Source organism: Oryctolagus cuniculus, chromosome 17, assembly GCF_964237555.1.
Source record: "Oryctolagus cuniculus chromosome 17, mOryCun1.1, whole genome shotgun sequence".
Taxonomy (NCBI): Eukaryota; Metazoa; Chordata; class Mammalia; order Lagomorpha; family Leporidae; genus Oryctolagus; species Oryctolagus cuniculus.
In genome coordinates, this window is record NC_091448.1 from 5433366 (window position 1) to 5443969 (window position 10604).

Below are 10604 nucleotides of genomic sequence, written 5' to 3' on the forward strand. Positions count from 1 at the left end.
TGTTCCCCTGCCCTAGCCAAGGCCCTGATGCCCCCACAGCTGCCCTAAAATGACCCGGACCATGCCACCTCCTTGTGCCCTCTCTCCACAGTGCCTGGAACACTCCAGAATCTAGCTCAGCCTCCTCCTGGCTTCTTCCCTTCTCTGTCTCCAGTCTTGATCCTGGTTTGGCCACTTCCTTGCCTCCATACAGGTGCTGTAACACTGAGTGCCACCTCCTGCAGGGAGCCCTCCCTGGTGGCCCCTGAGGTCACGGCTTCCCAGGAGCCAGGACTTCCCCGGGGGATTCTCTGCCTTGGTGTCTCCGGCACTCAAGCACCCAAGGTGCGATGTGGCTTCCTGTGGTTGCTGGAACAAAGTCCCAGGGGACTAGATGATGTAAAGCCACAGGTAGGCACCGTCTCACAGCTCTGGAGGACCCAGGTCCAAAATCACGGCGCTGGCAGGGTTGGTTCTTTCTGGAGGTTCTGGGAGATGAACCAGCTTCTGGGGGCTGCGGGTGGCTCTTGCTATTCCTTGGCTTCTACCTGCATCTTCTGCCTTTGTCTTCCCTCAGTGCCTGTATCTCCTCCTCCTCCTTTAAACAATCTTGTATTATTTATTTTTATTTGAAAGGCAGAGAGAGAGAGAGAGCGAGCGAGCATGAGACCCATCTTCCGCCTGCTGGTTTGCTCCCCCAGTACCCCGCTTGGGTCACCTTCTGCTGCTTTTCACAGGCAGCTGCGTCACCCGCTATGGCACAACGCCAGGCCCCATCGTCTTCTTTATGCGTAAGTTTACTTTGTGTGTTTATCGCGCTGAGTGCCTCATAGGCAAGGTAGGTGTCGTGCCTAACAGGCAGACTGGGGGTTAATACTGGCGGAGTGCCTGGGTGCAGTGGATGGGGCTCAAGTGCTCGGGCCCCTGCCACCCGCTTGGGAGGCCTGGATGGAGTTCCAGGCTCCTGACTTTGTCCTGACCTTGGCTGTTGCGGGCATTTGTGGAATAAACCAGCAGAGATGGAAGCTCTGTCTCTCAAATCACAAAAATAAGTAATAAATAGATTGCCTGGTTTTGAATTTTGTCTTCTCAAATGATATCTTTGTCGGGTGGGTGTCGTGGCCACAGCAGGTGAAGCCATTGTGTTTGGATGCCCAGAAACCCACATCGGAGAGCTGGTTCGAGTCCTGCTGACTCTGTACTTCTGATCCTGTTAATGCACCTGGATGATGGCACAAGTACTTGGGTCCACGCCACCCCACATGGGAGACCCAGACGGAGTTCCTGACTCCTGGCTTCAACTGTCGTGGGCATTTGGGGTATGAACCAGCAGATGGAAGATGTCTCCCTCTGTCTCTCCCCCTCTGTCACTCTGCCTTTCAAATACAAAATAAATCTTTAAAAAAAGAGAGAGATCTTGGGCTAATCACTTAACCTCTCACCCACACAACGGGAGTGGTCAATCACGCCTATCCATAGGGTTATTATGAGGATTAAGTGAGTTCATATTTTTATGTGCATATTTTTATGTACATTGCATTTCCTATCAACGGGGTTGGCACAAAGTGGGCACTATATGTGTGTTTGTTAAAAGCAAAATTACTTTTTTTTAAAGAAAGAAGAAACAATTTCTGCAGTCCTCTAAGATTCTTTTTTAAAAATACTTATTTATTGATTTATTTGAAAGCAGAGTTACAGAGAGAGAGAGAGAGGAGAGAAAGACAGAGAGCTCCGCCACCCCTCAGATGGCCACAATGGCCAGGGCTGGGCCAAGCTGAAGCCAGGAGCTTCCTCCTAGTCCCCCACATGGGTGCAGGGGCTCAAGCACCCGGGCCATCCTCCACTGCCCTCCCAGGAGCACCAGCAGGCATCAGGATTGGAAGTAGAACAGCTGGGACAGGACAGATGCCGGCACTGCAGGCTGTGGCTTAACCCACCGCGCCACAGCGCCGGCCCTGCAAATTACTTTTTAAAAAATGTGAGAGACAGAGAGCAAGCTCCCACCGCCCGGTCCCCAGAGCAACTTCTGCTCCGTCTGCTCAGCGTGGCTCCGGAGCGATGGCCTCCAGGAGAAAGCCGGGTCACTGCTCCCCTGGGAACGGGCCAGGCGCTGGAATTCCGAGCACCCTCGTGGGGCCCCTTTGGCCTGGCTCTGCACTGGGTTGCCCCAGGGAGTTTCCCTGGGACTTGTGCCATTTCCTTTCCAGAGCCAATCATTAACCTTCCGGAGCCCGGGGACAAGTGGCAGGTGGAGGCCGGAGATGTGGGGCAGTTTCCCCATCGTGGCCCTGCTGGGGTCCCCTGGTGGAGGCCCTGCCCGGATCCAGCTTTTCTGGAAGACTTCCAGACATTCCCGCTGTGCAGGTCAGACGGCCGAGGCCTAGATGTGGACAAAGCCCCCTTTGCTCACAGGCAGGGCTCCCGCTGTGGGAGCTGAGGGCGATGGTCCGATGGCAGCGGGGACAGAGCCTGAAGGGGACAGAGGGTGGCTCGAGGGGTGCCCACCTAGGACAACACCCACACTCCTCCAGGCTAGACAGCCCGACTGTGACAGAAGCTCTGCTCTGGGCGGTGGGCTCAGCGGCCTTGGCCTAGATCCTCAGCCTGTTATTTTGGATCCAAGAGAGTAGCTCTGGACTGCTCTGGCTTAACCTCCCAACAACCCTCAATCAAACCACTGACAGCGAGAACCCCACCTCGGGGGAGAAGCTGGAGGGCAGCCACCTAGCCCAAGCCTTGCCTACTGTCAGGTGACAAGGCCCTGGAGAACCAAGGCTGGGGGCCTCTGCTGGGGTCTGGGGGCCTGGGTGAGGGTAGTGGGCTGTGTATGGGGCCAGAAACCTTCATCCCCAAGGCTCATCCTGGGAGGATGGCTGCCTGGGTCAGAATCCTCCGGTGGCAGTGCCTACGAAGGTTTGGGATTTCCGGGGCCACTTGGCAGCTGCTGCAGACGCAGTCCCTTCTACCCTGAGTGCAGGGGACCACAGGAGGCCGTCGCCCGGTGCCCCTTCCCCCTGCCCAGCCAGCTCAGTAGCATCCTGCTTTATTGGCAGCTGCCCTGGGCCGGCCCAGGAGCTGACAGCTCTGAGCACTGCTGGAGCGTGACCGAGGCACCCCGGCTGACCATGACGGCGGGGTAGAGCGGCTCGAGGAATGTGGCGAGGAAGCGGTAGATGAGGCTGACGTCGTCGGCCACGCTGTAGAAGGAGAGGCAGCCGGCGGTGCAGTCCAGCGCCACGCCAAGCGTGTGCTGGTAGGCGCCGTGCAGCACGGTCTCCGTGTTGTTGTGCCACACCGAGAACCTGAGGGAGTCCCACTGCAGGCACCACGAGTGGGCGTTGCGGCCCAGCAGGTAGACCACGTGGTGGGGCGGGGGGCCGTCGGGCTGGGGGCTGCGGCGGCGGTAGGTGACACCCAGGCATAGCCATGAGTTGGACACCTTGGCCTCCCAGTAGTGGCTGCCCCGGGACAGACCACGTGAACACAGCACCTGCGGCCACGGCTGGAAGCCCAGGTCGTCGGTGGCCGAGGGCTCCAGGAGCACACCCAGGTTCAGCACGGAGTGGGTCTCCTGGAAGAGGAACAGCTCCTTGGTGGCTGTGGCGGGGTCGAAGTTCAAGTTGCAGTAACCTGAGGAAGGGAGGACATGGCGCATTGTCAGCTTCGTCGCAGGATGCTTCTAGCCCAAGCTCCTGGGAGTGGCCCTCCCATCCAGCCCCGCCAAGCTGGGTGGCGCTGACATGGGTGGGAGCCATGATCTGGGTGCTGTCCAAAGTTCCACCTTGGGGGAGCCGTTGGGGACCAGGAGTGCCCCTCCCTCTCCCACCAGGTCCTGACATAACCCTCCTTGGTACCTGTTAAGGACACAGGTGAGTGGGACTGAGGGACAGCCAAGGGCTCCTGCAGGAGCCAGTTCAGAGGGGGACATCACAGATGGCACAGCCTTGACCCCTGAGGCCGCGGAGAAGCCAGTGGGGTTTTGGCCCCTGGGCCTGGCAGGGGAGCAGGGCTGCAGGGGCGTAAAACGCACAGGGTGCAATGCACGGAGCCACCTGAGGCTGCCTTGGCCGAAGCCCAGGGAGGCTGGCAGGCGTCCAGTGGAGGGCAGAGGTTGAGCCACACCAGGGCCAGGGAACGGTTGCAGAACCAGCTCTGGGCGAGGACAGGGCAAGTCTTCTACCTTTCCTAGGCCCTGGGCAGAGTCCTTCCGAGGTCCCCAGTCCACAACAAGCAGTCAGGGCTGGCATCCCCACCCCCTGCCCTGGAGTGAGCCCTGGCTGGAACACAGGGCTTGGGAAACTGAGGCACCAGGGCCCCCGCTCCTTCTCTTCCCACCCCAGGATTGGTGACTCACACTGGAGGAGTGTTTTCCTGTCCACGGCTGGGGGCAGCACCTCATGGGAGTTCATCTTAATGCCTGGGGGAGGGGAGGGGCTTGGATGAGGACCCTGTCCGGGCCCAGCACCCTTCTGGAGAGAGGCCTGGGCACGCAGAGGGCTGTGGCACGTGGCAGGGGCGGGTGCACACGAGCTGGCAGCAGCGCCCTCTGATCATAGCCCATTAGGGTGGTCCCCTCTCCGGAATGCGGCCAAGGACCGACCCTTCAGGGGGAGCTGGTCCACGAAGCTGAGACACACGTCCACCAGCCACGTCTGGAGCTCGGCCACGGCCTCCGGCAGCTGGAAGAAGCTCTGGGCGTGGTCACAGTTGGTGCTCAGCAGGGGCTCCTTGCAGGATGGGAAGTGCTTCAGCCTGGGGAACTCCTGGAGGGCAGGGAGCAGCAGGTGGCGCATCAGCCAGGGCTCAGGCAGAAGGTGGAGGCTCCCACTGATGCCAGGGGCCCGGCTGGTCCCCAGAACCCTGGGCAGGTGGAGCAAAAGGCTTCCCTTTGCAAAACTGGATGCCTCTGTCTCCTCGTCCTGGTGGTTGTTTGGCTGTGTCAGCTTGGCGATCTGCCAAAGGCAGGGCCCCTAGGGCCGAGTGCATTGAGCAAAGAGGATTCTTAGAAAAGCATGGTGCCTCTCACTGCTCACTGAAAGCCATCGCCGACGGCTTCCTGTCAGGCGCAGGAGGAAGGGCAAGTGGAAGCCCTGCAGGTTTCTGTCCAGGGGTGTTAGGGCAGCTTGGGGAAGAGGACCTGTGCTAGGAGGTCCCCGGCGCAGGGGCCGGGGGCCGCTGAATCCATTCCACCAGCAAACCTGCCGATATCCCTCTTGTAACAGCACAAGAGCGGCCAGCAGGGCTGGGTAGAGGAAAGGGATTTCAACCGCGGGTCTGTAGATCGCCCTTGGCTCCCCTCCAGCCCTGGTCTGGACAAGTCTGGAGAAATTGCAGACTGTGTCAGTGCCCAGAATCCTAACCTCTTCCCCCCACTCCTCTCCCCTGCCAGCCACCTGTTCCAAGGAACTGAAGGCAGGAAAGCTAGGCTCGGGCGGCGGTGTAAGAAGCCGAGGCAGAGGGATGGACAAGGTGAAGCAGCCCCCACTGTGGTGTGTCTGTGGGCGGAGGGGTCCGGGGGGCTGGGCGTGGCCTGGGCCGGCGTGGGGGAGGGGCTGGGCGTGGCCTGGGCCGGCGTGGGGGAGGGGCGGCCTTGCTCCCCCCACCCCCGCCCCAGCGAGGCCTCGCCTGCAGGAACTGCTCGTCGCTGCAGTTGGTGAGCAGGGTGTGCAGCCAGATGCTGTCCCCCTCCAGCCTCAGCAGCCGGCTGTCGCTCTGCTGCAGGGAGCCGCTCAGCTTCTCCAGGGCGGCCGCCTCCTCTTCCGTGATGAAATCCAGGATCTTTGTCTGCAGCTCTTTGGCCTCCTGGATGATCTCGGAGAAGCAGGCATTCACCTCATCTCGCATTTTCTGGATTCGTTTCTGGGGGTGGGAGGCTGCTTAGAGGGGCGTCTGAGATCTGCCCCGTTGCCTCTGCCCGGAGCTGGCCGAGGCGGCCTCACTCTGACCGCCTGGCCTCCCGCCGGCCCCCCAAGCTCCAGGAGGTGCCCTCAGGCTGCTGCCGGTCCCTGGGGCGGCCTGGGGCCACCTTACCGAGAGAGAGGCCACCTGCCCGCGGTGCTTCTGCCTGTTGGAGGTGATGGTCAGCATCTGGTTCTCCACGCTGGCCTGCACCTTCCGGACCTCAACCTGCAGTGGGTGGGGTGGGTGAGGAGCGGTCGTCGGTTCAGAGAGGGGCCTGGGAGAAGCCCTGCTGCAAACAGCCCCACGTCCAGAGAGAGAGAGACGCCTCCTCCAATGAGAACGAGAGGGAAAAACCCGAAAGACCCGACGGAGGCTGGGTGCCCCGGCCCCACCCCTTGGCTCTCAGCCTCTTGTTCTCTGAGAGCCCTCTCCCCCGTTCCTGGGAGCCAGGTTCTCTGCTCCTAACAGTGAGGACCACAGAATTTCAGGCCACAGGAAGGGACTGGGGAGGGGTTGGTGGTTTGAGAGGCCAGGACGGGCACTGCCAGGTCCCCAGTCCTTGCGCTTAAACCTTTTGTCTCCATCTCTGCCAGCAATGATCATTTTCTTTCCTTTTCATTATTTATTTGAAAGGCAGAGTGACAGAGAGAGAGTCAGAGGGAGAGAGAAATCTATCACGGGGTGGTTCACTCCCCCAATGGCTGCCACAGCCAAAGCTGGGCCAGGCTGAGGCCGGGAGCCAGGAGCTCCACCCAGGTCTCCCATACGGGAGGCAGGCACCAGTGCTCGAGTCACCAGCCACTGCTTCTGGGTACGTTAGCAGGAGCTGCATCAGAAGCAGAGGAGCCGGGACTCCAACCAGCACTCCGATATGGGCTGGGGGCATCCGAGTGGCAGCTTAGCCCACTGCACCACAACGCCAGCCCCAGGATGGGCATTTTCATTGTGTGTTAAGCATGTGCAGTTCTAAGTGCCTGTCCTTGAACTGTTGCTGGTCTGTAATACTGTGAGAGGTCATACCAGGCTATAACGCAGTGCCCGGGTGTAACTGGGATATTGTGGGCTGGGTTCCGGACCACCACAGTAAAGTTAAGATCACAATAAAGTGAGTCACATGAGTTTTTTGGTTTCCCAGTGCATATAAAAGCTATATTTACACTAAACCATAACCTAAGTGTACAATAGTGTTGTATTGGAAAAGATGCACATATCTTAATTAAAAAATACTTTCTTGGGGCTGACGCTGTGGCATAGCAGGTAAAGCTGTTGCCTGCAGTGCCGGCATCCCATATCGGCGCTGGTTCGGGTCCCAGCTGCTCCACTTCCGATCCAGCTCTCTGCTATGGCCTGGGAAAGCAGTAGAAGATGGCCTGAGTCCTTGGGCCCCTACACCCTCGTGGGAGACCTGGAAGAAGCTCCTGGCTCCTGGCTGTGGGTCGGAGCAGCTCCAGGCATTGTGGCCAATTGGGGAGTGAGCCATTGGGTGGGAGACGTCTCTCTCTCTCTCTCTCTCTCTCTCTCTCTCTCTCTGCCTCTCCTTCTCTGTGTAACTCTGCCTTTCAAATAACTAATTAAATCTTACAAAAAAAAAAAAAAAACTTTCTTGCTAACAAACGCTAACCATCGTCTGAGCTGTTGGGAAAACGGCACCGACGGCTTTGCTTGCTTCAGGACCCACAAATCTTCCATTTGTAAAAGCTTCAGTCTCTAGGAGGTGCGACAACGTGAGGTACGCCTGGGGTGGCGTGGTGGCGCTGGGAGCTAAGCCTTGCGTGTGGCTCCAGCAGCCCAAACCAGAGTGCTGGATCGAGTCCCGGCTGCTGCTTCTGGTCCAGCTCCCTGCTAGTGCACCAGGAAAGGCAGCAGACGATGGCCCAAGTGCTCAGGCCCTGCCCCCCCACAGAGACCCGCAAAGAGTCCAGGGCTCCTGGCTTCAGCCAGGCCATTTGGGGAGTGAACCTGGACATGGAAGATCTCTTTCTCTGTCTCTCTCTATCCCCCCACCCCGTTGTTTTGCCTTTCAAATAAATAAATCTATTTTTAAATGAAGTGTGCCTGTAGTGCTCCCTTGTTGAGAAAGTCTTGCGTTGAATGAAGCATCAGCCAAACTAAGCGGTACTTAGTGATGAGTTGGCTTAGTGATGAGTTCCGTCACAGGTTCCTCGTCCTCCACAGGCTGCGGCTGGCTGTTAGGCTGGCACCGGTACAGAACCCACCTGAGATGGCCGCAGTAGGATTACCCCACAACAGAAGTCATACAGGGTGGGCACTGGGTGCAGTGGATAGGATGGCCCTGGGGCTGCCCCCCGTGCCCGAGCGCCCAGATCCAAGTCCTGGCTCTGCCTTTGCTTCTGATTCCAGCTTCCTGCGAGTGCACACCCTGGGAGGCTCATATTTGGATCCCCGCCACCCACATGGGAGACCTGGTTGGAGTTCCTGGCTCCTGGCCATGGTCTGGCTGGTCTTGGCTGTTGCAGATATTTGGGGAGTGAAGCAGAGGACAGAGAGCTCTCTCTCCATGTCTCTGTCTCTCTGCCTTTCAAATAAATAATTTAAAAAAGCACATTTTAAAAACTATACAAAGCCATACAAACATAGGAGCATTAAAAATTTGAAAATGAATGGAACGAGGATTCGCCCGACCTCGGCTGATCTGTGCCTGTTTTGCATTCCGGACCTTGGTCCGTTCTGCCTGCCAGCGCCCGCTCACGTCCCGCCAGGACCCCTGCGATCGTCCCTTTAGCGAGAGTGAAAGCCGCCCCGCTCACCTCCAGGCGGGCGCGCTCCTTCTCCAGCGGCACGGTGCTGTGGTCCTTGTGCGCCTCCAGCCGGCAGGCCCGGCACACGCAGCAGCCCTCCGTGCGGCAGTACAGCCGCCGCAGCTTGCGATGCTTCTGGCACAGGCGGGCCTTGAGATCCCACAGGGGCTCCAGCAGCTGGTGGTCCTGGAGGGCCTGGTCCTCCAAGTGGCTGTGCAAGTGCTTCTCGCACAGCGAGGCCATGCACTGCAGGCACGACTTGACGGACTTGAGCTTCCGGGACGAACAGAAGTCGCAGGGCACGTCCCGGGGCCCCGCGGCGTTCCCCAAGGGCCCCGAAGCCTGGCCCTTGGCCTGGGTGAAGCAGGCCACCATCTCCCCCAGCAGGACGTTCTTGCAGAGGCGGGGCCTGGAGGGGAAGCTCTCGCGGCACTGGGGGCAGTAGTAACCGGCCCCCGCGGCAGCCTGGTGGTCCCAGCAACTCTGCAGGCAGGTCATGCAGAAGCTGTGGCCACACGCGGTGGTGACCGGGCTGTGGAACACTTCCAAGCAAATGGGACAGAGGACTTTGTCCTCAAACATGCGAGGTTTGCTGTCCTTACTCATCAGGAGCTGGCCTTGGGGAGGGCTTGCGGGCTGGGCAGGGGGCTGCGGGGCTGGGGCTTGGTCCTGGGCTGGCCCTGGGAAGACAGAGCAAAGCTATGCTGAAGCCAAGGCAGGGTTCACCGTCCTCTTAGGAGCTGCCGTCTGCCCGTGGGCTCCAAGGGGTTAGTTTGGGCATAAATTGGGTCTGGGGTCTCCTCGTCCAGCTCCGAGGCAGAAGGAAATGCACCGTGACAAGGGGAGGCAGCTCAGAAGCAGAAGTACCTACGTGCAACCCTGCGCATCGGGGCCCAGACGCTCTGCTGCCTGTGCAGACAGGGGGAGGAAGCCTGGGCACTCAGGCACCGGGACCCTGCCCCAGCCCTGCTCCCAGATGCAGGGAGGGGCCCTAGCAGTCTGGTGTGCCCCCACCCCAGGTGCCTCACGTCTCTTGGGATCTGGTGACCGACCTCTAACCTTCCCCTCTGGCTGCTGTTTCAGTCTGTCGGGCTCTCTCTCCTCCTTGAGGACCACCCCGACTTTGCTCCCTGATGTCACAATTCACGTGTGACCAGCCCCGGCACCTGCTTGTGATGTCAGCAGGGCACAAGGGGTGCCAGTGTTTGCTGGGGTTGCAGATGTCTCTCCATGGGCAGCTTGGTTCTTTGGAGAGAGACAGACCTCGTGAGCTCCCATCTGCTGGTCCACTCCCCAGATACCTACAGAGGCAGAGGCCAAAGCTGAGAACTTGGAACTCAGTCCAGGTCTCTTATATGGACGGCAGGAACCCAACTAACGTGAGCCGTCACCTGTTGGCTTCCAGATCCTGTATTAGCTGGAAACTGAACTCAGGAGCAGAACCAGGACCCAGACCTAGGCATGGCAATATGGATGCAGGCACCTTAGCTGCTATACCGAACATCCATCCCGGTGGGTGGATTCTTTACTCAAGAACCTCATCCCAGGAGGCACAGTAGCTGCTGGTCCCTGGGCCCACTTGCAGCGGACCTAAGAGCCTCTCATATTACTGATCAGAGAGGAACAAGAACAACTAAGTGACAGAAGGATCTTGGGCAACTTGTTTAATCTCTCGACTGTGGCTCTGTGGCCCAATCAGTGGGGCCACTGCAGGTGATATTTCAAGGCCCCTTCTTGGTCTCAGGTTGGACAACCGAAACATCATCTGACTGCTGATCCTAAAGGCTGCTCGCTTAAAGGCTGTGGCTCTAGTTCTGACCCCTGGAAGAAAATAAGGACAAGAGAAGATGAAGAGAGGCCCCCGTCACACTGTGTGGTTCTCGGGTCTCCCCCGTCCCACTGCAGAAACGCTACAGAAGCGTGTAGTGTGTCAGTCTCCCACTCCGGTTAGCTGGGCCTTTCGTG

The 10604-nt window shown here is 59.0% G+C and overlaps 1 protein-coding gene across 3 annotated transcripts; it reads right to left on the minus strand.

Annotated features, from left to right (window-relative positions):
- Positions 1–3006: 3006 nt before the first annotated feature.
- On the minus strand, positions 3007–9842 carry LOC100347704 (E3 ubiquitin-protein ligase TRIM47). Of its 3 annotated transcripts, none has more exons than XM_051838401.2 (7): positions 9692–9842; positions 8649–9319; positions 6010–6105; positions 5605–5838; positions 4580–4742; positions 4334–4396; positions 3007–3609 (listed from the first exon to the last, which is right to left on the minus strand). In XM_051838401.2, the coding sequence occupies exons 2-7, from the start codon at positions 9243–9245 to the stop codon at positions 3023–3025; spliced, it is 1740 nt and encodes a 579-aa protein (XP_051694361.2). In that variant the 5' UTR covers positions 9246–9319; positions 9692–9842; the 3' UTR covers positions 3007–3022. The 3 variants fall into 3 exon arrangements, with proteins under 3 accessions (XP_051694361.2, XP_008249198.3, XP_051694360.2); XM_008250976.3 differs by having other exon boundaries at positions 9511–9747; XM_051838400.2 differs by having other exon boundaries at positions 9507–9747.
- Between the last annotated feature and the right edge of the window lie 762 nt (positions 9843–10604).